Source organism: Malaclemys terrapin, chromosome 5, assembly GCF_027887155.1.
Source record: "Malaclemys terrapin pileata isolate rMalTer1 chromosome 5, rMalTer1.hap1, whole genome shotgun sequence".
Taxonomy (NCBI): Eukaryota; Metazoa; Chordata; order Testudines; family Emydidae; genus Malaclemys; species Malaclemys terrapin.
The window spans coordinates 103,698,213-103,724,438 of record NC_071509.1 but is presented as its reverse complement, the minus strand read 5'-3'; the positions used below and the strand labels follow the sequence as shown (position 1 = coordinate 103,724,438).

At 39.3% G+C, this 26,226-nt stretch overlaps 1 protein-coding gene across 10 annotated transcripts in view; it reads right to left on the bottom strand.

Moving 5' to 3' along the window:
- Positions 1 to 26,226, bottom strand: part of BLTP1 (bridge-like lipid transfer protein family member 1) — a 233,691-nt gene that overhangs the window by 91,942 nt on the left and 115,523 nt on the right. For all 10 annotated transcript variants that reach the window (XM_054029923.1, XM_054029925.1, XM_054029926.1 and 7 more), the window contains 16 exons: positions 24,071 to 24,351; positions 21,019 to 21,269; positions 20,287 to 20,545; positions 18,966 to 19,809; positions 16,403 to 16,473; positions 15,127 to 15,300; positions 14,681 to 14,801; positions 12,401 to 12,547; positions 11,856 to 11,983; positions 11,251 to 11,453; positions 9,820 to 10,017; positions 8,279 to 8,487; positions 7,770 to 7,921; positions 6,332 to 6,482; positions 2,119 to 2,271; positions 1,390 to 1,630 (listed from right to left, as the gene is read on the bottom strand). In XM_054029923.1, coding sequence (XP_053885898.1) covers positions 1,390 to 1,630; positions 2,119 to 2,271; positions 6,332 to 6,482; positions 7,770 to 7,921; positions 8,279 to 8,487; positions 9,820 to 10,017; positions 11,251 to 11,453; positions 11,856 to 11,983; positions 12,401 to 12,547; positions 14,681 to 14,801; positions 15,127 to 15,300; positions 16,403 to 16,473; positions 18,966 to 19,809; positions 20,287 to 20,545; positions 21,019 to 21,269; positions 24,071 to 24,351 — 3,583 coding nt within the window. The remainder of the gene's footprint in view (positions 1 to 1,389; positions 1,631 to 2,118; positions 2,272 to 6,331; positions 6,483 to 7,769; positions 7,922 to 8,278; positions 8,488 to 9,819; positions 10,018 to 11,250; positions 11,454 to 11,855; positions 11,984 to 12,400; positions 12,548 to 14,680; positions 14,802 to 15,126; positions 15,301 to 16,402; positions 16,474 to 18,965; positions 19,810 to 20,286; positions 20,546 to 21,018; positions 21,270 to 24,070; positions 24,352 to 26,226) is intronic.

Here is a 26,226-nt window from a genome sequence, read left to right as displayed (position 1 = left end):
AATACAGATTTTAAAATTTTATGTCACGATGTAGCAGGGTGGTCACCCCACTCCGGCCCTGGAAGGGTACAAGCAGCCCTGGGGAGGGCTGCAGCTCTGAAAGCTGAGCTGATTGGGAAAGCAGCCACAGATGTAGCTGGCTTATAAGGGCCAGCTGGCCCTTATTAAGAGGGCAGTGGGCCAGGAGCAAGCAGTCTCCCTCTAGCTGAGGAGGGAGATGGACCTAGCTGCCTGAGTGCTAAAGCACTGGAGCGAAGCAGGGCTGGGGAAAGGCCAGAGGAGCTGGGGAGCTCCGGGCCGGCAACTCCTCAGGCAGCAGGGCCTTGTACAAGGCCCCTGGAGGTACTGGGTTGCAGGAAAAGGCAGTAGGTCAAAACCTCCCTTGCCTATGATGACTGGCTTATACAGACTGCAGTCGGCCCCAGGGGCTAGATGGTGACTGGCAGTAGCCCATAGGCTGAGGCAAGGTGGGGATAGGGAGTTGGGGATTCCCCTGGATGGGGAGACCCTGAGACTGTGGGGGTATTGCCAGGGGGCAGCACCCCAAAGACAAAGGGCACCGGGGTCCGGAGGGACATGGGGGCCAGCGGCCGTGGGGCACCAGCCTGCAGAGGGCGCTCTGTGCTGGAAAGAGATAATTCCCTGAGACAACCAGCAGGAGGCACGCAGGGGTGAGCCCCGCAACTGTTACACACGGAAAATACCTATTGAAGACAGACACACAGCTACAACCATTCAAATGCATGACATAAGTCTACAATGTCAGAGACAACACATAATACAAGTTAAATGCACACAAGGCAACTAATTAAGCGGAAGTATTTTATGTTATCAAATAAGGGTGAGCAAGGAAGAAAATCAGATGTCAATTTTTCAAGACAGGTGGCAACCCCAGTTCTAGTTAAAACAAAGTTCACTGAGGTGAAGTGAGGACTGAGCTAGTACCACAGATTTAGAGAGTTTTAGCATCAGATGCCATAGCATTAGGCTTTGTCTGCACTAGCACTTTTGTGTAAAACTTTTGTCAGTCAGGGGTGTGAAAAAAAAAAAACACACCCCTGACCAACATAAGTTTCACCAACAAAAGTGCTGGTGTGGACAGCACTACGTCGGCAGGAGACACTCTTCCGCCGACATAGCTACTGCTGCTTGTTGGGAGTGGTTTAATTATGCTGGTAGAAGAACTCTCTCCCGCCGGCACAGAGTGGCTACATGGGAGACCTTACTGCAGTGCAACTGCAGCGGTACAGCTGTGCCACTGTTAGGTAGTGCAGACATAGCCTTAAAAGATAAACATAGTTATTATGCTATTTTACCACAAAAGTTGTCTAAAAAGTATTATTTGTTCCCACATCATTTGTATAGAGCATAACTGCAACACCAATATACCTGCATCAAACTCAAACTCTGCTCCATCAGCACTTGTGTCACTCTGAAGGCCACCTCCATTGTCTAATCCAACTCCATCCTCATGCTCATGGTGTGCAGTTGTCTGTGGTTTCAACGGTTGAGCTGGTCTGTGTAAGCTAACTCCTTTGAAAGCTGGTGTCACAACAATGAATTTCATCCACTGCCTAGCAAGTGCAACTAGACCTTTCTTTAAAGTCACTAATGCAGGAAGACCATCACTCTAAAAATACAGACACACACAATAGCATCTTAACATAAATTGAAAAAGATCAGTGTTACAAAGCATTTTCTGATCATGCAGAACATGACCTTGAATAAAAGCTTCTCAAGAGTTTATATTTCTGCAGCTTCCATGTCCAAAAATGGAAATGTTTAAAGAAAACTGAAACATGACATAGAAAGGCCAATAAATTATTGGAGGGAGGGAGGTTAAATCCACATGTTAAATTTATGGTGTCTCCCAAAATTTATAAATAAAATAGCTAAATAACAGACTATAAACAATTAATCTATAATGTAGAAATGGTAGTCTAAAAAAATTCAAGCCGTATATAATAGTAACTAATAAGCACTTTAATGTTTTTATACAGTTATCTACATTAAGACACCTGCAGTCTGTACTAGGTTTACATGCTAAACTGTAATAACCTCAATATTGTAAAACTATTATGTACACACTATTATTTACTTCTTTAAAGGATAACTCACCATGGTAGCATCCTCAATGATGGAATAATTTGCCTGATGAAGGTAGTGATGCAGTATATTACACAGCAAACAGGAAGGATTTTCTTGTAGGAAACGAGCCACTTTAGTCAGTCTGTTGTATTTGCTTCTCAAAGGGAAGTGCATACTTTTATTCTGAAATAAATATTTATACATGTATATATTTTCCCTATAGTAAATACATATAAAAATGCATGAATATTATAAACCTCTGTGTGAGCTAACAGCATCCTTATGTAAGAGAGCAAGGAGCTCACTTGTATCTGGTACTGTTGTTTGCAATGTTGTTGTAGCCATATTGGTCCCAGGAATATTAGAAACATAAGATGAATGAGGTAATATCTTTTATTGGACCAACTTTTGTTGGTGAAAAAGACAAGTTTTCTAGCTACAAAGACCTGTTAAAGAGCTCTGTGTAGCTTGAAAGCTTGTCTCTTTCACCATCAAAAGTTGGTCCAATAAAAGACATTATCTCACCCATCTTTTCTCTCTGGTATCTGGTAGTGAGTTTCAGCTGGTCTTACCAGTTGAGTGTATTGCAACACACTAATGCCAAAACCTGTATTTTAAAAGTGTCATATAAAATATCAATCACTAATATTATTGTCTGGTATATGTACGGAGAACAAATTCCAAATTACAAACCAATTGGAAATTGCGTTCTTAAAGTGTGTCTGCTAGGCAGGGCTAGGTTGGGATAACTTCAGACGAAGGTATGTAGTTCTGCCACCTTGATGGTTCCTCCAAGATACATTAAGAGATAATGAGAATGTATTTACTTAAAAACCATCAAGCTAACAAGGGGAGGAGATAACCACTCAGGAATACAGTACGGGGAGGAGAATTGAGGAACAGATCCATTCATTTGCATCTTAGCAAACACCAGATGGTGAAGAAACCAACATGGAATTTCCACCAGAAGACTCCATGAATCCTTCCTCACAGCTTGAATGAACTTTACTTTGAGAGGTAATCTTCAGAATAATCCATTTCAAAGGTTCACTGGATTACAAAAGAGAGGGGCAAAGAACCCTAAGTTACATTCACCTAAGATGATTAAGGAACTGAGCACTTTGGACTTTGGGGGAAATCCTGACCAGAAGGGTGGTCAGCCATCTTGCTGGAAGGTAGACTGGTAAGGAAACTACCTGGAACAAAGGCTGTAGCTTGTTGTGTTAAGTTTTAGCCATTAGAAAGCATCTTTCCCTTTTATTTCTAAACACTATCATTTATACTTGAATTCACTTAAAATCCTATCTCCTTTCGTTAATAAACTTGTGTTATTTTCAGTCTAAACCAACCCAGTGCAGAATTTGAATCAAAGAAATTGCTAACTCCAGTTAAAGTGATAAGATGAGCATTTTGTCTCTTTAGAGGAGCAAACAAACTGTATTATTCCTCTGAATGGTTAAGGGGTGAACCTTGCAGAGCACACAGTTTGGGGAAAATTTGGGTCGGGGGGTGTTGGGGTCATCTTGCCAGGTGTACTCAAAGCTGGTGTATATCAGAGTGTGGCTGGGGTGTAACAAGCACACTGCTGGAAACAGTTGCTTAGTCAGAGCTGCTTAGCACACAGACATTCAGTGCATGCTTGTCTGTTGACTGTCAGTGTCCAGGCTGTTGGCCACAGCAGCAGAGCATTTATTGCACTCAGGATTACAGGCAGACAGTGATACAACCTTATTGGTCTGGATTGCATCCCAGAATGTGATACCATGAGCTACAGGCTTTTACAGTCTGTTTTACAGTGTGATGTCAAACTCTAATGATACCACACTGTTGCAGAAGATTTAAAGAAAATCTACCTAGAAATATTTCTATGTCCATCTCCATTGACAGAGCAGACTATCTGCTATACTATACTGTGAAAAAAAAATACAATAAGAGACCACATTGCATTTTAGAACTTCTGATATGGATTACAGAAATTAATAATTCCTCCTAAGAACTGAACAAATTAATTATTTTCTAACCGTTTAATTCTAGAAGAAGTCACCCTAATACTATACATTGTTTCCTGCAGTATAAAATTTTTTATTCAAGTTTTAAGGATGTGATGACACTTAAGGTAAAGGGACAGGCAACTGTAACAAGCATTAACCTGCCAGGTCTTGCAATAGCAGACAAGGAAGCCTTGAAAAACCTTTCCACCAATGAGACTGATTTAATGAAACAGAAGAAAAGAAAGTTTATGGCATAAAATCAGGGTCATGTGTATTCTACAACACAGTTAACCTAAATTCTGCATCAAGTCCCCCAATTTCTGCAGCTAAATTATGAATTTGTCAGGAAAATGACATTTCTGCATCATCAAGTAAATTGAAAATAATTTTTACTGGATTAAATATTAAATTAATACCGTTGGTACAGTATGTCTTGTGATGTTCATTTGGGTGTTGAACTCAAGTCAAATCTCAAATTTTGAATGTTTTTCAGCTGTATAAGCCAATATTTTCAATATTTACTTTGCCATAGAATTTTGTATGCTATTAATTAAACTTTACAGAAGTTGTCCAGTAAAAAAAATGAAGATTTTGACAGCTGGGAAAGGTCATATGGGGCTTTTGGCACCCAAGAAAATACCTTTTTAAAAAATATGGAGGGTGATGGGTAGGAGGGAGCAATGAAAAGGAAGTGAGAGCAATTTTAAATGTTTAGTTCCGTGCTCCAGCAAGTAGTTCACTCCTTTCCATCCCACACCCCCAATCCAAAAAAATCTTTGGCTATATTCAACAAACACAGATCAATACACTGTCTGGACACAACATAAATCATGACAGGTTTCAGAGTAACAGCCGTGTTAGTCTGTATCCGCAAAAAGAAGAACAGGAGTACTTGTGGCACCTTAGAGACTAACAAATTTATTAGAGCATAAGCTTTCGTGGACTACAGCCCACTTCTTCGGATGCATATAGAATGGAACATATATTGAGGAGATATATATACACACATACAGAGAGCATAAACAGGTGGGAGTTGTCTTACCAACTCTGAGAGGCCAATTAATTAAGAGAAAAAAAACTTTTGAAGTGATAATCAAGCTAGCCCAGTACAGACAGTTTGATAATAAGTGTGAGAGTACTTACAAGGGGAGATAGAGTCAATGTTTGTAATGGCTCAGCCATTCCCAGTCCTTATTCAAACCGGAGTTGATTGTGTCTAGTTTGCATATCAATTCTAGCTCAGCAGTCTCTCTTTGGAGTCTGTTTTTGAAGTTTTTCTGTTGTAATATAGCCACCCGCAGGTCTGTCACTGAATGACCAGACAGGTTAAAGTGGGAGAACACTGTCTGGTCATTCAGTGACAGACCTGCGGGTGGCTATATTACAACAGAAAAACTTCAAAAACAGACTCCAAAGAGAGACTGCTGAGCTAGAATTGATATGCAAACTAGACACAATCAACTCCGGTTTGAATAAGGACTGGGAATGGCTGAGCCATTACAAACATTGACTCTATCTCCCCTTGTAAGTACTCTCACACTTATTATCAAACTGTCTGTACTGGGCTAGCTTGATTATCACTTCAAAAGTTTTTTTTCTCTTAATTAATTGGCCTCTCAGAGTTGGTAAGACAACTCCCACCTGTTTATGCTCTCTGTATGTGTGTATATATATCTCCTCAATATATGTTCCATTCTATATGCATCCGAAGAAGTGGGCTGTAGTCCACGAAAGCTTATGCTCTAATAAATTTGTTAGTCTCTAAGGTGCCACAAGTACTCCTGTTCTTCTTTTAACATAAATCATGTGCAAGAATTCATTGTTTTCATTAGGTTTCAGTTTGTAGCCCACAAAGATTCACTGGATAGTTCACACATTCCCAAAGGCACTGTTGCAGACACCAAATCAATTAGTATGGGGCTTAATTCTCCTCATTTCCCATTACTTTACAATGGTGTAACTCCACTGACTTCAACTGGAGACACTATTTATTAACATCAAAGTGAGAGGAGAATCAGGGCCATTTTGTTCACAATCACCAAGGTTTTCTTCTCAGGCATAACAGCTAGAAACTTTTCCCATGGAAGTTTAGGTTCTGCGTCCAAATCACAAGGGGTGAAATCTGTGGCCAGTTCAACAAGCACTGGATTTCAGTTACAAGTAAATCACTAAAGAAGACAGACACCAAAGGAAGGTATGTTGCTTGTGCTTATTTTAAGTCTGTTGACCTTATTTTTCAGTGAATCACCAACCTCTAATGCCTCTGTCATTATGCAGCCCATGACAGCACAAATCCTTAGAGTTCCTTCAGTTTCTAATCTGTTTAATGAAGACTTCAGTTGATCAATGGGAACAAGCCACGCACCAACAGCAGGAGTTGCAGTGCTCAGTAGGTTCAGTTGCCTATTTGAAGAAAAATTAAATATTAAAAGACAGAATTCAAGTTCAGCACTAATTATCAGTAATGTTTCCATATGCATTAGTTTGAGTTGGATATTACATAACTAGATAGTTATAAAATGAAACAAAAAATCTTTATAGGCTTGAAAATGTTAAGCTATACAGAACAATATTATTCATATTTAAAACTGGTGCAAACTTAAATATGTGGCTCTAAATGCCAGAAACACACTCACTAATACCCTTCTCTCACTCCTGCTACAGGCTCTCTTACTCTTCTCCCTCCTTCCTGGCATAGGGTAACTGGGTTTTCAAAGTGAAAAACAGGTCACAGGAATGGGAGTCATGCAAGGGTGTACAAGTAGTTTTGACAGATGGAAAGGGGAAAGAAAATGTAACACCTCCCTCCTCTCTCTCAAACAAACTTCCCTCAAACCATTTCACTGCCTCAGAATAAATTAAAAAAAGTACACGTTACAATAAAAGGTCAAGATGGGATAAAATTTATGCTTAAACTGGTCAAAAACCATTTTATACCCGAGACTATGTGCAACTTAACTTTGGTATTTCCAGCTTTTTCAGTGATTACCAGTGCAAATATAATATTTTCCTGAATATTTTCAAAAGTGACTTAGGAACTCAAGTCCCACTTTCAATGACATCAAAGGCTTGTCTCTACAAAGGCAAAAAGCTCACAGTAGCTAGTGCACGCCATCCACTCCACACACTAGCTCCCCTCGTGGACACACTTACTACACATTAAGTGTGTCTTCGTTTGCTTTAACTTAATACACTTTGGAAGTATATTAAGCTACGGTGCACAAAGACACTCTTAGTGTGTACTAAGAGTGTGCTCATGGCGGTGTTAATGCAGAGTAGTTCATGTGCTCTAACTTCACACCCTTGCTTATCCCACACTAGCTTCCTCGAGTAGTCAAGCCTTAGGCTCTTAATTGCCTAAATCCCTTTAGAAAATGGAATTTTAAGCACTTCTGAAAATATTACTCTTTCCTACACTTTTCCTATGTCATGTTCACTATTTAGTCATTTTTAATCCCTTTTAAAAAAGATAACTAGATATCTCTCTATATAATGATGACAGTTATACGGGCAGTTGCCTAGTACAGTGACACTGATTTGGTCTGATCTATCTACATCCCAAAGTTTTGTCATTATCCAATAATAGAAGCAGCAGCAATTACTAAGGAGGCTGCACACAGAATATACCAGAATATACCAATAATATACAGAGCAGCTCCTTTTATTTCTTTTAAGTCTAAGGAAGTATACCTTGAAAATTTATGGGCAGGAGAGCGCACATTAGTGGGAGCTGCAAAACTAAACCAAATTTCTTTGATTGTCAGCTTCATACTGCAGGAGTCAGGTGGGGGAGGCATTAGAGGAAGATCTTTTTTCAGATCATCAGATTCAACTCCTTCATCCTACACAAAAAGAGGTAAAGGTTAAGAGGTCAATTGTTTTCAGAGGGCAACAAGTGCTTAACAGAAAAGCATATTATGTACTGTCTGTCAAAAAATAAAATTGCATATGACATTTAACTAGAGAAAAAGAATAAAAAACACACATGCCTCACACTGTCTCCCAAGCTCATATTTTGATGCATCCTTCAGAAAACTGCAATTTTAACTATGTAAGCAGATACTTTGAATTCAAAGTAAGTACAGAAGTTGTTAAACTGCTACTAAAAATAATTCTGCACTATCATTAGCAATTGCTAAAAAAGAAGTCAACCCTGAGACAAGTACCAATCTGAATAATTTAAAAGGGCATGCACCCACCTGTTCATCGGACACTGAATTTCCATTTATGTCCGAAGAGGGACTTCTATCACAAGGAAGATTATCATCAGACACATCAGTATTATAACCACTACCAGTTGGAGAATCTGAAGAATTGTTGGATGCAAGCAATCCACCCCTCTCCGTGGCATTAGATTTACCCATGACTCCAAACGTACTATATAAAACAGCTCCAGATTGTCTTCCACCTTTAAATACAAAAATAGAGTAATTTGTTTACAAAACTCTTGGTTTGTTCCATTTATTTTATTTTCACAAACTTTTAAAAATAGTGAATTTTGTCAATTTTCCACTCCCAAGTCCCATGCAAAACATTTGTAACTCCTCTTACTTTCACAAATACTTTGCTGCATACTTTGGTTAATCCTTGTGCACAGATATTTAGATACAAGTAAATTTAATACCTATTTTTGGAAAAGTTTATATCTCCTCAAAGCAATTTTGTATGCCCTCTATCTAACTGAAACATTAAACACTAGGGTTACCATACGTCCGGATTTTCCCGGACATGTCCGGCTTTTTGGGCTCCAAATCCCTGTCCGGGGGGAAATCCCAAAAAGCCGGACATGTCCAGGAAAATCGGGACATGCAGGGCCGGCCGTGTGGGTGCTCGGGGGCCGGGCCGGCGGTGCGGTGCCGGGGGCTCGGGGGCCGGGCCGGCGGTGCCGGGGGCCGGGACAGCGGTGCCGGGGGTGCTCGGCCGGGGGACCGGCAGTGCTGGGCAGGCCGGGGATGCTCGACCGGGCCCGGGGCCGGCACCCCAGGGCCCGAGCCGACCCAGGCTGGAAACGCAGGGGCGGCCAGCCTGGGCCGCGCCTCCTCCCCCCACACCCCCCCTTACCTGCTTCAGGCTTCCCACGAATCAAATGTTCGCGGGAAGCAGGGGAGGGGGCGGAGACTTTGGGGAAGGGGCGGAGTTGGGGCGTGGGGGCGTGGGCGGGGCTGGGGGCGGGGCCCTGTGGAGTGTCCTCCTTTCGGAGGCACAAAATACGGTAACCCTATTAAACACACAATCTACTGAAGAGAACAATTCAGATGCAGAACACATTTAGACTATTTCTTTTAGAAGCGTGAGCTTCCCTCTGGAAAACAAGGCTCCAATCCTACAAGCAGACCCCTACTGTGGGTCTGATTGTAGGATCATGGCCCAAAGGACTACTTATATTACCAATTTCTATCTTTACAAACTCAATGTTATAGACAAAACTCCCTAAATATAATTAAGGCTGAAATAAAGCTAACATTTTAACCTTTAAAAAGTTACTCTGCACTAGTACATGTCATTCTGAGCTAATTATATAGGTAACTATACAAGCTTACCTATTAGAGAATCCATTGTGTAAAGTATGTATATTCACATAAAATGTAAACTATTCAATACCACCTACATTAAGTAACTTTTTAAATTAAATTAAAAATGAAGATTAGAAACTTGGAACGCCTAACAGAGCATTTCATTCATTAATTACAATAATAGTAAATAATATTGATCATGTAGTATTGCAATACTGTAGCTGTACCTTTTATTGTTAAATTTTCAATTCCACATTCAAACATTATCCAGCCCCACCTCTCTTGGCTGGGACCTATTCGAGTTACATCTGGAACAGCTTGCTGATCAGTTTCATCTACAAAAGTAAACTCATCCAACTCTTCCAAAGTAAAAAGAACTTTTGACTTCTCAAAAGGAATCGCTGTTATTGCACAAGTCCCAATGTCTGTAAAAACAAGTAATTTACTTCTTTTTATACAGATGATGACAAAGAATTTATATGGATATAGCGCATTTTTATAGCGACAGCGCATTTTTCCGAAATTAAAGAGGGTTTGTTTGGATTGGGGGGGGTGGGGGTGGTACAAATCAATAATTTTTAAAAAATGACTATGCACAAAAAGGAAAGATTGAAAGAAGTGATCTTAACATTTGGAACTGCTGCAAAAAAAAAAATAAACAAACAACTACTCATTAAGCATTGCTCATAACATTTTAAAATAGTGTTTCTCTTTCACCACATCTTCCATCACCTACATACACTTTGAAAGAACCTGGAGAAGAAAGCAACGCAACAAGGATTGCAAAATTAAATTTAAGCCCAAATATATTTCCAATCTTAATGATGTTAAGGTACTGTTAGCAAAAATACGATGCTATATAAAGAAAAGTTTGTGGCTGGTTTTCAAAAATTGACCTGTGACTGGTTACAGCTTCTGAGATACTTTAGCCCTACGGAAAAATCTTGTTACAGCACATTCCAAATGAATACATTCATGATATCAAATGATAAATGAAATACAGTGATATTGATATGGTTCTCTTAGATAAAAGGGAAACTTTATGGCATATAAAAAATGTTTTGTTTTTATAAAGGCACTTGCTTGAGTCCACTATATTTTGAGGGTATTTTCAAAATATATCTTCAGTACAAATTCAAGGTTTATTCAGTGGCTAAAATGTATGCCTCCGCCCATGTTGTAAGTGTGTAATGCGTATAATTAGTTCCATTGATCGCTAAGAAAACAAACTCAACACAGACTATTTTAAATTTGTTATATTATTTTCTCTGAAGTCTGAGTCAGACCCCACGACTTGAACAAAAAAAATAATTAGAGAAGTTATCCTAAGCATCATGTGACAGAACTGATGTATGCTGGCGAAACTCTGTCACCAAAGGGACGCTTGAAGTTAATCAAATAACAGTGAGAGCCATTTGTGAAACTTTGCCTCCCCTCTCCATTGAAAATGACAATGGAAAAAATATACTCACTAATGGGTATTGCATTTTAAACAAAAGATAGGACCAGCTGCCATTATTTGGAAAGCATTTCAAATTGATAATTTCAGTCAAAAGCTAGGAGTAGAAAAACTGAAATCTGACTCAATCTTAAATAGACAATCACAGCTGATGCCTCCAAAAAAAAAAAATTGTTTCCACACTTATGAATAAGCCAACCTGTTGCATCAAGGCCTCTAAGCTGTCCATGAACACGATGAATGTTCAGTTTGGCAGCAATTTCTTTTCCTTTTTCTGCTCCAGCATTTGATCTCAGTGAGCCAGAAGACTGAGGCTGCATTTTACTGGCATGGATGTACCGATCAAATGTTACTGAATTCCTCCCAGGATCTGCATTGTTTGAAGTCTCTTCAATCACACCCCTTTTAAGTGAAAAGGGAAAAATAAATATAAAAATCTCGAAGACAATTATTTACCAGGTTTCTTTTAGTTTTATGCCAATTTAAAATAAAGTAAGCACATCAGAACTAAGAATTCTTTGTTCACAAAAACTAATAGAAGTTGATTAAGAAAACTAACAAAGATTTAATTCTCCCCTCAATGACATAAGTACAATTCCCTCCTGACATCACTAAGAGTTAAACCTGTGTAATTGAAGGATTAAGGCTTTAAAGATTCTAAAGTGCTCTTCCCCACCTCATTTAAAAACTAATTTATATTTAGAAATCCAGTGACAAGAAAAGGCTCAGCCAGAGCAATTTTTTCAGATTCTCCTGATCTGCAAGATATTAAGAGTTATGAATTATTAAATGTTTTGTTCTTACCTGTTCATACGAACTTGTGTAGCAATTCTATCAAAACACAAAGCTACTAAGGAAACATGAGTCACAGTTTTGCCAGAAGCAATGCCTGAGGTTTCTTCAACCGATGCTTGCAATAAACACAAGTTTACCTAAACACAAAATTCCCAGAAAGAATAAAGACAGTTTTTTTTAAAAAATGCCCCTTAAAAAAAAAAAAGAACTATATATCAAAGGTTTCTCATCTGATATAATCTATACCATTTCTAGTAAAAATGAAATTCAAGAGGGTGAAATAATCTAATCATATCTAAACCTTTTACAGAGTTTGAACACAAGTTCAGTCAGATAGCATTGCACTGGTTAAAAACTTTAATTTTATACTTAATTTGCATGACTATTTTACTTTGATTGAGCAGACTGACAAAAATGTATAATCCGCAACGAAATATGACAGTCATTTATCACAGCTAGAGGTAAGCTTTTCAAAAAGTCAAAAGAATACATACTAAGGCTAGCTTGTGAACTCCTGTCATGTGAGACTACACATATGCACAGAAAATTATTACCTTGGGTATGGTAACATTGGCCTGAAGACCTTTAATTTTCACATTATCTTGCTTAAGTGAAAGATTAGTCTGTGCCTGGCCTTGGTTTGTTGTTCCTGTAGCTGGGTTCTCTGTTTTTGTTCCTCTAACATCCTGTTTGGAAGATAACTTAAAAAAAATGTGGTACCAGTTAGTAATTTACACTAATTGAAACCTATCAAAATATTTTTTAAATATTGGCTCAGAGGCATTACAATGCAATAGACTCAGGTTTGATTCCAACCTATGGTGTCATGATTTCTGGATCATCAGAGTCTGAGTGTGCTAAAAAGGGTTGTGCCGCTCAGCACATAAATTTCAACTGATCCAAAATGAACTCCAAAGAGTTCCTTTGATCTAAAAGATTAGTTGTTTTGATAGGGGACCCCTAGGAGAGGTCACAAGGTAAATTAAAAATATAAGAAATCATCAGCAAGGATAGAAAGAATCCCTAGTTGTGGAAGAGGAGAATTGTACAATTAGTTTCAAAAGACTGACAGGAAGGTAGGGACAATTTTGTAAGATATCAGATGGCCTGCCTTTCTCCTCTCATAAAAAGATAGATGTGCTTTTATGGCTTCATTTCAGCAGAACCCTACCCCACAATCACAAAGCACAACTTTCTGGAAGTATTCTAAAACATTAACTGTGATAAATGTATTGCCAGTATACATTCCACTAAAAAAATCTGTTGGAAGAATATTGACCCAATCACCAGCAGAGCTATGTCAAATTTACAGCAGCCAAAGATCCAGCCTTATATGTATTGTACTAAATTATATTAATTAATGTCACACTTTCTCAAATATAGTACAGTCATATAGATTTTTCTGCTATGCTATTGAGTAAATAACTGTTCTGTAACTGTGGATCCTTGAGATGTTGTCATCATGGATCCCACTGTAGATGCACATGTGCCTCGCGCTCAAGATTGAATTCTTCTGAACAGCAGCATCCAGCAGGCTCGATGGTACTCACAGCTGAGATGTCTGTCACGGGGTACTACCCATGCCGATGTCTAGGGCATTGACATCAATATCATTGGCTCTGGTGCCATCAGCACTGGAGTTGCAATGGAGCGTACAATCTCTACAGCACTGATGACGTTGGCACCAGACTTGACATTAGTGGGGAGTGGAACTCTTGAGGTCTTTTAACCTCAGTACCAGAGAACTTAGGAGAGCCCTTATCAGCCAAAATCCTATTATTTGAGTTCTTGTGAGAGCCTGAGGAGCCCCTTTTGGGTCTTGACTCAGGCTCTTCCTCCCGAGAGCTGGAAGATGGCCCCAGGTAAGAAGAGTGATGCCTTTGCTCCCTGTGTGCCTTCACAAGTTTTTGTCTCTTGAGGGACAGGAGGTAGCCAGAGGACCAGCCAGAGCACTGGGGGATGATGAGTTCTTTGTCCATTCAGCTCCAGATTTAGATGCATGGATTTTTCCATGAGGTACTCCCTCAGAAGTAGGGTGACCAGATAGCAAGCATGAAAAATTAAGATGGGGGAAGGGTGTAAAAGATTGCCTATATAAGACAAAGCTCCTAATATCGGGACAGCTGGTCACCCTACTCAGAAGTATCTCATGAGATTTCTGCATCCCAGAAAGACCTGCAGATGACCATCTGTCCATTAGATGCCCTTTGCCTTAACATATCAGGCAACGTGTATGACCATCACTAAGGGTCACAACAACAGGAAGGGCATTTTTTACATTTTAAAGTGGCATTCTAGTTCACCTCCAGAAAACAACAGAAATTCCCTGCTCAAGAAACAAGAAAAGTAAACACTAAAATCTTATTATCTATTTACACAACAGCAAACACACACTATGAACTATCTACATATTAAACAAATAAAAGACCATGAGAGCTCCAGGTAACACCGGAGTTCCAACTCATAGCCACAGGTGCTAAGGAGGAAGTAAGGGAGGAGTCGGGTGACTCCATCCTTTATGCCATTAATGGCAGCACAAGCACATGCAGGGTGCATGCACCTCCACAATGGACAGTGCTAGCTAAAAATCTTTGACTCAAGTGCACTGGGCATGCAGACACCTGGAGTAGAATATGTATGTACTCAATCACTTGAAGGAGAACATTTGGTTATAACAAATGTGCATGCATCCTTAACTATAGGATAAGATAAAAATTTAATCTGAAATAAAGACATTTATAATGTTATTTGTTGTGTTTCATCCCACCCAATCTAATAAAAATATACATGCTTCTGCTCCCCCAAAACATCCTGCAGTTTTGTAGTACCCTTACATTCTCTGAAAAGGTTGTTTTGCTGTTCTGTACAGCTTCTCTGAGGACCTTATAATGTAGATCATCCACAATTGCTGCTGGGTGTTGAGTGCTAGCACAATGTACCATTGCTTCTATATACCTATAGGAGAAAAAAAAATCAGTTCACAAAAGAAAAATTAATTCCCAACAAGGGGTCAGAGCAGGTCACAAGTCACTAAAATATAACATTTTTTCTAGCTCTCCTGTTAGACATGTGAAATTACATAAATTGGCAGTTTTGGGGGGGTGGGAGGAGGGGAATAAGAGCAGGACATCAGCTGCTATTCTATGCATTATATAAAATCAGCTCTTTTTCCAAAGCCTACATACAATTAGTCTATCCAAAAAGTTTTTATTTTAGCAATTGATCTTCTAGTATCTAGCAATTTTAAACATTTATCTTAAAGTAAATGAAAATAAAATACCTGTCTAAAGCTTCTGCTACCAGAGGAGTAAGAACAACATCTACAGTTCCTTTTACTTCCACTATTGCTGTTGTTCTAGTCTGGGAGACCGGATGATCCAGGGTCCATTCCTCTGTGATTGTTTCATCATCTGTATTATCCATTGTTTTCTTTTCCAAAGGCGTATAGGGTGTACTAAACATGTCAAATAGAAACTCATTATTTAGATTTTCAAAATAGGCATTATAAAAATTATAGTTAACATTATATTTTCTAATCCTATAGTTTGGTATGACAGCTACTCCAAAAGAATCAGAGCCTTGGGTTGGAGATTCAACACTAAACAAATCTTCTATTTATTTAAACTGAAGATTCTCTGGGGATGAGGAGAGTCTTCAAGACACAGATACTTTTCAAAGTAAGCACAACAGACTACATATTTAATAGGCTATGTATAAGAACCTCAAATGTGAAAAGTACCTATGTACATATGCTAGAACTATGCATGCAAGTAAGCATTCCCCAAGTCAAAGATTGCAAAACTGGCCTCTCAGTTCGCTGAAATTCTTCTTCCCTGGTATTACTGACGTTAACATTGGTTAAGTCAGTGTTAAACAATATTTGTCATGGCAATTCTCAACATTAATGGAATTTTTATAACAACATGTTGCAGAAAGGATGGTCTTCAGAGTCCCAGTCTAATGTTTTAGTCACAATAGCCAAATTCTACTTTTGGTTCTGCCACAGGCTTCCTGTGGTACCTTGGCAAGTCGTAGTTCACAATATGTAAAATGGGAATATTATTTCCCTACACAGGGGCAATCCTTTAATGTTTGTTAGGTGCTCATATATTTTGGTGACAAGCAACACAGAAAAGCCTTTAAATAAGACATGATATGTCATTCTAAAATAGATATATAACAAAAATGCTGCTGATACCAGCCTGATTTTAATAAGGCTAGCAAGAGCTGCAACAGTTGAAGTATTACACAAACTCAGTCACCTCTCATTTAAAGCCATACCAACACTATAATGTAGTGGTCCCCAAACTTTTTACCTTGCCCTCCCCCTTACTCCTGTCCATGCCCCCCTTTTTCCCCAAGCTGGGGCCAGGAGTGGGGCTGCGGCTCCAGGAGGTGAGGGATGTGGATGGAGTAAGGGGGCCAAGGCTGGGAGCAGAGTCTCGGCTGGGGCCAGCAGCCATGGCCCCAGGGGCCAGCAGCAGGGGTGGAGCTGGATGGTGCTCCCTCCCTCCCCCAATTTGGGGATCTCTGCTATAATGCAATCTTTTACTCACTTGGATGTTGATCCTGTAAGCTGCATGCCTCTGTCCAGCAAAGCATTAGCTGTGAGACCCTGTTTAACAATCTAAAACAGTACGAAACAATTACTACTTTGAGTTTATAAATGACTAATATATTCCTTGAATACTATAACTTCAAGAGAAGATTCCCATTATTGTGTTTTCTGCCCTCCCCCCCAGAGTGGCACTCCAACTATATATCTAGGTTTTTTTTTTAACATATTGTACATGAATTCCATCACTAAGCTGCATTTTTATAACCATTTAAAGATAAGATCCTGAAATTCTCACATAAAAATTAATACAATGAATAAATATTATTTGAAAATTTTTACACAACTATTTAAGAAAAGTAATTATGAAAGATTAACAATATCCAGTGTTTCTTTGACTCTAAAAGCACATCTAAAATTAGCTTCATTGTGTTCATTACTTACATTTCTACAAAATCATTTTAATTATTTTTCATATGATATGAAAATTGCAAATATAATATAGTATAGTATTCAGTAAACAAAGGGGTTAACCCAATGGAGCCATGATTTCACATGTGTACAATTGCTGATATTCAGTTTCATACTGGCATCTACTTGAAAAGAGGGGAAGGAGGCTAGGTTATCCTGAAATCAGAAAGCAATGGAAAACTTGCACCCAATAATATTGCTGCACAAAGAAAACAAACCAGAAACATTTTGTTGTAAGGGAGATATTTGCTTTCCTGTGTTGAATCCTAATATGCAAACAAGCCTACTAAACTAATTCAGAGCACTGGGAAGTACTTTTCTGAGTCTTCACTAAACTGTACTAGTCTATAGTCCAATGGTTCCTAAACTTTTGTACTGGTGACCCCTTTCACATAGCAAGCCACTGAGTGCGACCGCCTTTATAAATTAAAAACACTTCTTTATATATTTAACATAATAATAAACGTTGGAGGCAAAGCAGGATTTGGGGTGGAGGCTGACAGCTCACGACCCCCTCAGGGGTCCCGACCCCCAGTTTGAGAACTCCTGGTGTGTGTGTGTGTGTGTGTGTGTGTGTGTGTGTTTTAAATTTTCTTTTAATCAATTCTCGGCCCCCAACACAAAACATTTTGGCCTCATGGATCCTAAGTTTTCATATATCAACATACCATTCAAAAGTCTTATTTAGATTTTAGTAGCTCCTTCAAACATATACCGTCACACAGAATACCTAAGACTCCTGAGGGAATTCTGCACCACTGCGCGCACACACAATTCATGTCTGGTGAAAAATTCTTTCCCCCCCAGAAAATAGATTCTGCCCAAGAATGCTACAGTTTGGCCTTTCACCCACCAGATGCTGCTGTGGCACCAGAACAGCCATCTGACTGGCAATAACAGCTAGCAGCCAACTGCATTAATTACAGCAACCTGCCCATGGAGCCAAGGTAGGAGGGAGAGTGGGACACATGGGGCTGCTGCGGGGGTTACAGACTGGGGTTCGGAAGGGCTGGGGGGAGGGACAGACTAGGGCGCAGGCTCAGGAGCAAATGGGATGACAGCATTGAGCCAGGGGCTGAATGGGAGGGGGGCTCCAGGGCTACATGCGGACAGCGGGTTCAGGGACACCCGGGGACAAGGGCAGATGTGCGTGACTGAATGGGAGAGGCTCAGGGTCAGCCAAGGTCTGCATGGGGGAAACTCCCCAACACCATAACAATCCCTTCCCTTCCCCGCCCCCCCCCTCCAAAAACTGTTCCTTACTTCTCCCACCCACACCCAACACCCCTCCAGGTTCACCCCCAGGCTCCTTTCCTCTCCCACAGCTCCCTCTTTGCCTTTGCCTCCCCCAAGCTTTTGCACTGCTTCTGAGGGTGGGTGAAATATGTTCTATATTAATATGCCTAGTAAAGAATCTATTTGTCAAAAAAACATTTCCTGAATCTTTTTTTTTTTTTTTTTTTGGTCTGTATTGTTGCAGAAATACTTACTGACAGGTATTTTGAAACCAATTACCAAAATAATTGAAACTAGTGTGACTATATTGTGTTGTTTTGTGCAGAATTTTTAATTTTTTGGTGCAGAATTCCCCCAGGAGTAACTTAAATAGGAAATAAAGCCAAATCTCAGCACCTTGTTGTCTAAATCTGCTGATTCCCAACTTTACATTGATGTAGAGCTGTTCACAGCCTATATGACACAGTATGGTTAACCACAACTAACTGAAGTGTTAAGCTTTTGTGGAGGATTTAATCAAGTATACTGCAGGCACATTTTGTAAGAAAATGCACTACAAATCATATCCTGCTGGATGTTATTCAAAAGCATTTCTAAGTACAATAATGAGAGTCTACAAAGCTCTCAATAATTCAAACACACTTTTCATTCACAAAACACTAACTTATTCTTCTCTACCTCACAAACCCTTCCTGTTCCTAAATCCTAAGGATTTAATATCAGAGATCACAACTCTTAGTAACCAACAGTGAACAGTTTTAAATTTCCTTTGACCTAATTAACAGGAATTCTTTAACACAGCACATTCTAGCCTTTCTAGACCACTTTATTTCCTTCTTCACCTTTTTTTTCCATACCTTAAAAGTTGGAACAGAAAAATGCTCAAAAGACGAGGAGCTTTCCTCACTAGTTGGGGTATCAAGGTCTAAAGGCCGATGTAAGGAAGATTTTGAGGTCCTTTTGTTTGTTGGATGCTTTACTGACCAGTTGACCACCTGAAACTGGGTAAGGTAACTTTGGTAGCAGGTCATTATAGGTTGTTGGGAAGTTATTTGATCACTTTCTACAGCCTTCTCAGCTTCCATGATATACATGTGCTCAACAAGCTCATCTTCTCCTCCCACTGCTGAAACAAATGAAGCCTGTGAAACATGAGTCTTGATTGGCAAAGTCTTTGGATCTTGACTGGCTTCTCCATGGACTGTACTAGTTAGAGGTCCTTCTACACTGTGATAGATTGACCCTCTACTATACTCAATTTGCTGGGCTTGCTTTTTTCTCTTTTTCCTCCCTGGATAGGTTCCTGGACCTTCATCACTGCTTATTGGCTCAAACTCTTCAGCTGCTGAAAAATAGGCTTCACTATCAGCCATCGACATGCTAGAGTCCATTGAGCGATACTGGTGAAATGAATTTGAATCTGCAGATGGCGTGTATGGAAAAGAACCAAAACTTCTCCTCTGCTTTGGAGAGTCCAAGACATTCTCATCACTGCGAGAGACATCACTACTGAACTGAACACCAACTGGAACGGGCTGCTTGTCACCATAGAATGCTGCAGTAAGACTCTTGGTGCTCCCAAGTCGGGTAGAACACACAGATGCTTGCCGTTTCAAAGGAGACCTGAGGGGAGACTGTCCTACAGACCTTTCCTGGTTATTAGGAGACACAGGACTGGTTCCTGAAACTTCTGCTGGAGTACTAGAAATAGAAAAAAGAACGATTGTTTATTCGATTTAGTATGGTGCAAATCTTACATTGCACAATCTTAACAATTATTAATGCACATTTAAAGAAACAGTTCTGTGCACTTTTCATCAACACAAAGGAGGAAATTATAATTGTCAAAGAAAATATCTATTCATGTAAGAAATTATTTTCAAAATACAGAGCATGCATACTAAGCCATATCAAGGTCTTTAGAAACTGCGGCCATCTTCAAACTGATCAAAGCACAAATGAGGCACGTCTAGGCAAATGCTATTGTCATCATGTAAGATTTTCTATCAAGATCAGAAAATCCAATATTAATGAGTCAACTTTTGTATTCAAAGTAGCAAATTAATTTCAGGAATACTGTTCGAAATCATCAGTTGTGTTTGAATTTTGCATTGGTTTACTCAGCATTATTAATCCTTAAGAGTACAAATAAATTTTTACCTTGGACAAAGTACTAACCTTCCATGACCATCCTCTCTTTTTGCACCAGACACGAACTCCTTTTGTCCCATGTGATCTTCAGTAGTAGAAGAAGGGCTTTCCTTCTCACCTGCAAGCAAGGGAAGTGCAGCACTGGAACTGCTGTTTTCCTCTGAAGATGATGAGGAGCTATGGGATCGCAATGGTACTTGCAGACTCAGGTGCTGGGCCTTTCTCTCTATTTCTATACCCACAGATCTGCAATCCCAATCTTTTCTTTTTACACCATTTGTCTTACCTAAGTACAAAAGAGATAAAAATCAATTAAAAATGTGAACATTTTGTGGCACCAAGAATTAAGAATTACAATGGTTTCTTCTCCCCCCCCACCCTTAAAAAAGTAACATTCAAAGTGTTAAAAGGCAAAACACTAGACTCCCCCATTGATTGATGCCCAATTTAGATAATTAGTGGCTATAAAGTCCTCAAACTGCATATTACCAAGAAAACAACTGTCGACCCCCCCCAACAGATTGGGTAGATTAGCACCCATTGTGTTTTAGTACATACTCTCCACTTTCACAGGTTTATCAGACCACATTCTATTGTATGACCTGTAGTAGAATTACGTACACAGTATTTAGTAATAACTTACTGTTCATTTACCAGAATCAATTAAGATTTTAGAAAGTACGTTGTACAATTAAGAATCTACACTTCTCAGAAAGTGGGACAAAACTGCATACTACGTAGTACACATTTTATTCTTACTATCTATAATTTTGGGAATCTCCTTGGTAATAATCCATTCTCCTGGCTGCAATAAAGACTGTCCATAAAACATATCAGATTCTGCACTTGTACTTGAAAAGGCAGAGCTGCTTGAAGGCGTCATCTCTTCAAGCTTGAAGAAATCTAGTCCTGTTACTGTGCCACCAAAGAATCGGCAGCCACCAAGACAGCCACACTTGTTCTTGCTTCTCTTGTTCTTCACATTATCATCTGGCCACAAAAACCACAACCTATGCAAAAGGAAAACAAAAAGCAAAAACAAGAAGCAATAGTGCACTGAGATTTAGGTACATTTAAACTCATATTGCGAAACCAAGATTCAAAATGTCTCTCTTTTTTACATACCAACTCCCATTTTATGGATTTATTTATAGAATTAAGGAAGGTGAATTTTGATGCCATTCTATGTCAATTTGAACTCCTGAGGCCATTTTGGAAGCTGTATTTTTATATTACTTGTAGATAGTAACCACATGATCTGATCATGAAAATGTCATAAGGGTATGTTTAACTAGTCCCAGTCACTTCACTGCAGGATTGATTCCTGTCATAACTATAAAGGAAAGGCAACAGCCCTCCTGTGTACAATACTATAAAATCCCTCCCGGCCAGAGACTCCAAAATCCTTTTACCTGTAAAGGGTTAAGAAGCTCAAGTAACCTGGCTGACACCTTGACCCAAAGGACCAATAAGGGAACAAGATACTTTCAAATCTTGGTGGGGGGAAGGCTTTTGTTTGTGCTCTTTGTTTTGGGGGTTGTTCGCTCTTGGAACTAGGAGGGACCAGACATCAATCCATGCTCTCCAAATCTTTCTGAACAAGTCTCTCATATTTCAAACTTGTAAGTAACAGCCAGACAAGGCGTGTTAGGTTTATCTTTGTTTTCTCAACTTGTAAATGTTCCTTGTGCTAGAGGGTTTACCTCTGTTTGCTGTAACTTTGAACTTAAGGCTAGAGGGGCTCTTTGAATCGGATTACCCTGTAAAGTTATTTTCCAACCTGATTTTACAGAGATGATTTTTACCTTTCTTTCTTTAATTAAAAGCCTTCTTTTTAAGAACCTGATTGATTTTTCCTTGTTTTAAGATCCAAGGGGGTTGGATCTGGATTCACCAGGAATTGGTGGGGGGAAAGGAGGAGGAATGGTTAATTGCTCCTTGTTTTAAGATCCAAGGGTTTGGATCAGTGTTCACCAGGAAATTGGTGGAGAAGTCTCTCAAGGCTATCCAGAGAAGGGTTATAGTACTTGGGAGGGAGATATTCTGGGGGGAAGGTAGACAGAGTTTCCCAAATAACTCAAATAATTTGGGTGGTGGCAGTAAAACCAGATCTAAGTTGGTAGTTAAGCTTAGAGGTTCTCATGCAGGTCCCCACATCTGTACCCTAGAGTTCAGAGTGGGGAAGGAACCTTGACAATTCCTAAAATTAATTTCTAGATATTCTAGATTTCAACATCTTAACTGGTGGCAATTCCAGCAATCCATCCCCCCCCCCCCCCCAGTTTCAGCTTTTCCTTAATGTTATCCTAAATTTTCCCTACTGCAGTGTATTTCCATGATTTCTTGCTCGGTCCTATATGCCTAAGGAGATAAAATATACTCTTTATATAGTATAAAGTTCTGGCTCTCCTCAAGGACTTTTCTTCAGACTAAATACACTCCGTTCCAAGCCTTTCCTCAAATAGCAGATTTTATTATTCAGAGTTTATCTATCACTTGTCATTGAACTCTAATTTGTATGTCTTCTCTGAAATGTGGGTACCCAACACTGAACAATGCAGCCTAGTTAAGGCGTAACCAGTTCAGACAAGAGAAAAGTAATTACCTTTGTATTTACATTTACACCTTTAGTCAAATATGGCAGTGGCAGGGCAGATCCTCATCTGATGTAAAATGTCATAACTCTACCGAAGTTAATGGAGCTATGATAATTTACATCAGCTGAAGATCTGCCCCAGCCTCTTCACCAACCTCACTGCACTGTTGATTCTTTTTCCATTTATACACCATGATCACCACAAATTTCTTTTCTTATCACCTCCTAATGAGTTATCCTGATTTGTTTTAACAAACATGTAACAGTTTGTTTTTACACAAAGTTTTTGATTGGTTTTTAATTAATTTTATTATTACTGAATTCAGCCGATTTTGCCACTTTTCTAGTTTCAGAATGCTTTTTACTCCAATTCTCTGAATTAGTGATGTTAAATACTTGGGTTACTGGTTGTATCTAGCTAGCCTTCATGACTGGTTCAGATTCTCCACAATCTATGCTTTCATTAAAAAAAATGAATTTGTAGCCTTTAGTGTTATGAAAAAGTTCAAAAATATGGCCTAATGTAGCATGGTCTTTGATAATGTGAAACAAGTTCACAGTATTTGTCAGCTGCCCTCATTCATCCAAATAAAATGTTAACTCAAAAAGCTTAGATTTTTTTAAAAGTAACTATGTATAAAGTAGGTCTATGACTGCACACAAACATCTAATAACTGAAAACAAAACTGGCTAAACAAAGGGCAAAAATAGGAGTGGTCATAAAAGTGACTTGCATAATTTTTCCCCTCTCACTCATTGATGCTGTATGGCAGATTACTAAAAGAAAGTTTAGTTATTTCCTCAGGGCCATATTTTACATTAATTTTTGTATAAATCTATGCTGTTATCAGTGGGAGATCCAGTTTGGACTGAAGGCAGTATACGATCCTAGCTTTGTAGCTTAGGCCAACAATTAAAAACTGATTTGCATCTCTTTATTTTGACATCACTGCTCTACATATTGCCAAAAATACAAAAATCATTCAGGTCTCTGTTATCCAAGAAGTTGGCAACCAAATCCTTAATCTCCTCTGAGCACCTTACATACATAGGTGGTTCTCAGCAATCTACCTACTTATAAAGTGAGTACAATCTAATTTTTAAGCAAATGTATAAGAGTCAGCACTTAAAAATACACCCTCATGAACAAATAAATGTATCAACTAAAAAGTCATGAAATATGGTGACCTCACCTCCTCCAATAATTTCACTTACCTCTTAATTCTGCTATCATGTGTTTCTAAGAAATGTCTCTGCACTTCATGTTTAGAATGATGATCCCCAGCTAAAGCAATATCAGCAGTGATGAGTCCCAAATTGACAGACCCAGCTTCCAGCCAGTACGCCCTCCGCAGTATTGCAGGTTGAAGACCAACTCTGCAGTTATTCACCTGCTCAACATACTGTCTCAGCTGAAAGTCTTGGATAGCAGCACTTATACCCTCTCCAACAAACTGGTTGTGGAGGTTACAGTTTGCAATACGTACAGCACCCATCTGAAAATACAATTAAAAAAGAATATCTGAATAGTTAAAGATTCAACCACAAAAGAGAGTCATTTAAAACTAATTGCAGGACCCCATAATGCAGTCCCAGAAAGATACAACTCTGTATATTTAAAGAAAGACGCAAGGCTGGCCTACTGGTCAGGAACTACATTTAGCCACATACGTGAAATAAATATCCTTTGTGGCCTTGGACGGATCACTAAATCTCTCTACCTCAGGTTCTCCATTTGTAAAAGGATGATAAAATGTACCCTTCTAATGAATGTTATGAGTCATGTCTGAAGTTTAGAAGTGTTACGAATTTCCTAAGTATAACCTAAAACAGCAGTTCTCAAACTTTTTTTGCTTGGACATCTTTGGAAATATATCAGGCTGTGATGACCCCCCCCCCCCCCCAAAAAGTGATGACCCGTCCCATACCATGCCACCCTTTCTTCTGCGCTGCTGCTGGCGGCGGCGCTGTCTTCAGAGCTGGGCTCCCAGCCAGCAGCTGCCGCTTTCCGACCACCCAGTACTGAAGGCTATGCAGAAGTAAGGATGGCAATACCGTGATCCCTCCTACAAGAGGCTTGCAACCCCTCTTTGGATTAGTATCCCCAGTTGGAGAAATGCTGACTTGAAAAAAAATCAAGGAATTTGCAAACTGTGTTTTTAAAATAGCAATTTAGTACAGACGGAGTATGAAAATCCTCATTTTGGGTATAGCTGGATGCTATTACATGGCCTCCAGAAAGAATGGATATTAGATATCTATTTTGAATACAACAATACATTACTTTGTGAAGCACTTACACACTAACCGATGACAAAGCTTTGTTGATAGAGCAAGAAAGTTGCATAGTTGAGTCCGACCCCAAAACCTCTGAAGCCCATAGAGCTAGCTCTGCCTTTTACTTTACTTAGCAGTAACACAAGGAGCTTACAGGCCTGTATCCTGTAAGACATTATTGATGCTAACTTGCTTAAGCCAAAGTAGGCCTATGACCCTTACATACATAAAATGGTCCGACAGCTACCTTAAAGTAAGTATATGAGCATATGCAGGGATGACACTGAAACTATTCCTAATACTATATGACTGCTAATTGTTTATGTGGTTTGGAGCTTTCTTGTCTTCACTGATTGTTTTAATAAAAGTGGCTAAGACTTTGCTTTGCACTCAGTGTGAACGTCTTTGCCATATACTCCAGGGTTCTCTACAAGATACTGAACTTGTTAGTTTTAATTCTGTGGAGCCTGATTTTGGGACAAGGACCCTATATCCCTCCCAGCTCATTAAATTAGTATCAATCAGGAATCAATATAATTATTTACCATTAAAAAAGAATCAAGCTACCCCCTTAATGCCAACTAGTTGCAGGAATATCCTGGTCCTGGTATGTACGTTTGGTTTACCAAAGAGAGTATCATGTAATGCCTTAAATGAAAGCCAGGATCATGTTGATCATTAATATTGTTGTGAAATTTATGGACAGATATTATGTAAGATGTTGTGTATGTATAATGAAAATATGTTTCTAAAGTCTGTATCAAGGCAGGGTTGACAAACAGGTTTCTGCCAGACAAAGGATATATGTTCACCTATCTCTTGGTTCACATGTAAATTGAGCATTGGAAGCCAACATAACAGAAGCCCTATTTACGTATGAAATCAACAGAGCAATGTCAGCAGAGGGACAGGGCACCGGGGAATGAACCTCATTGGGCTGTCCTATATCTAGGTGGGGGAGAATGAATTTTGAGGAATATAAGGAGAAGGCAAAAACACACCTCTTTATCCTACACCTAGAAAACTATTTGGGCAGTGCGACTACATTCATGGAACAAGATCACAACCAGCCCTTGCTGAAATGCTGCAGAGCA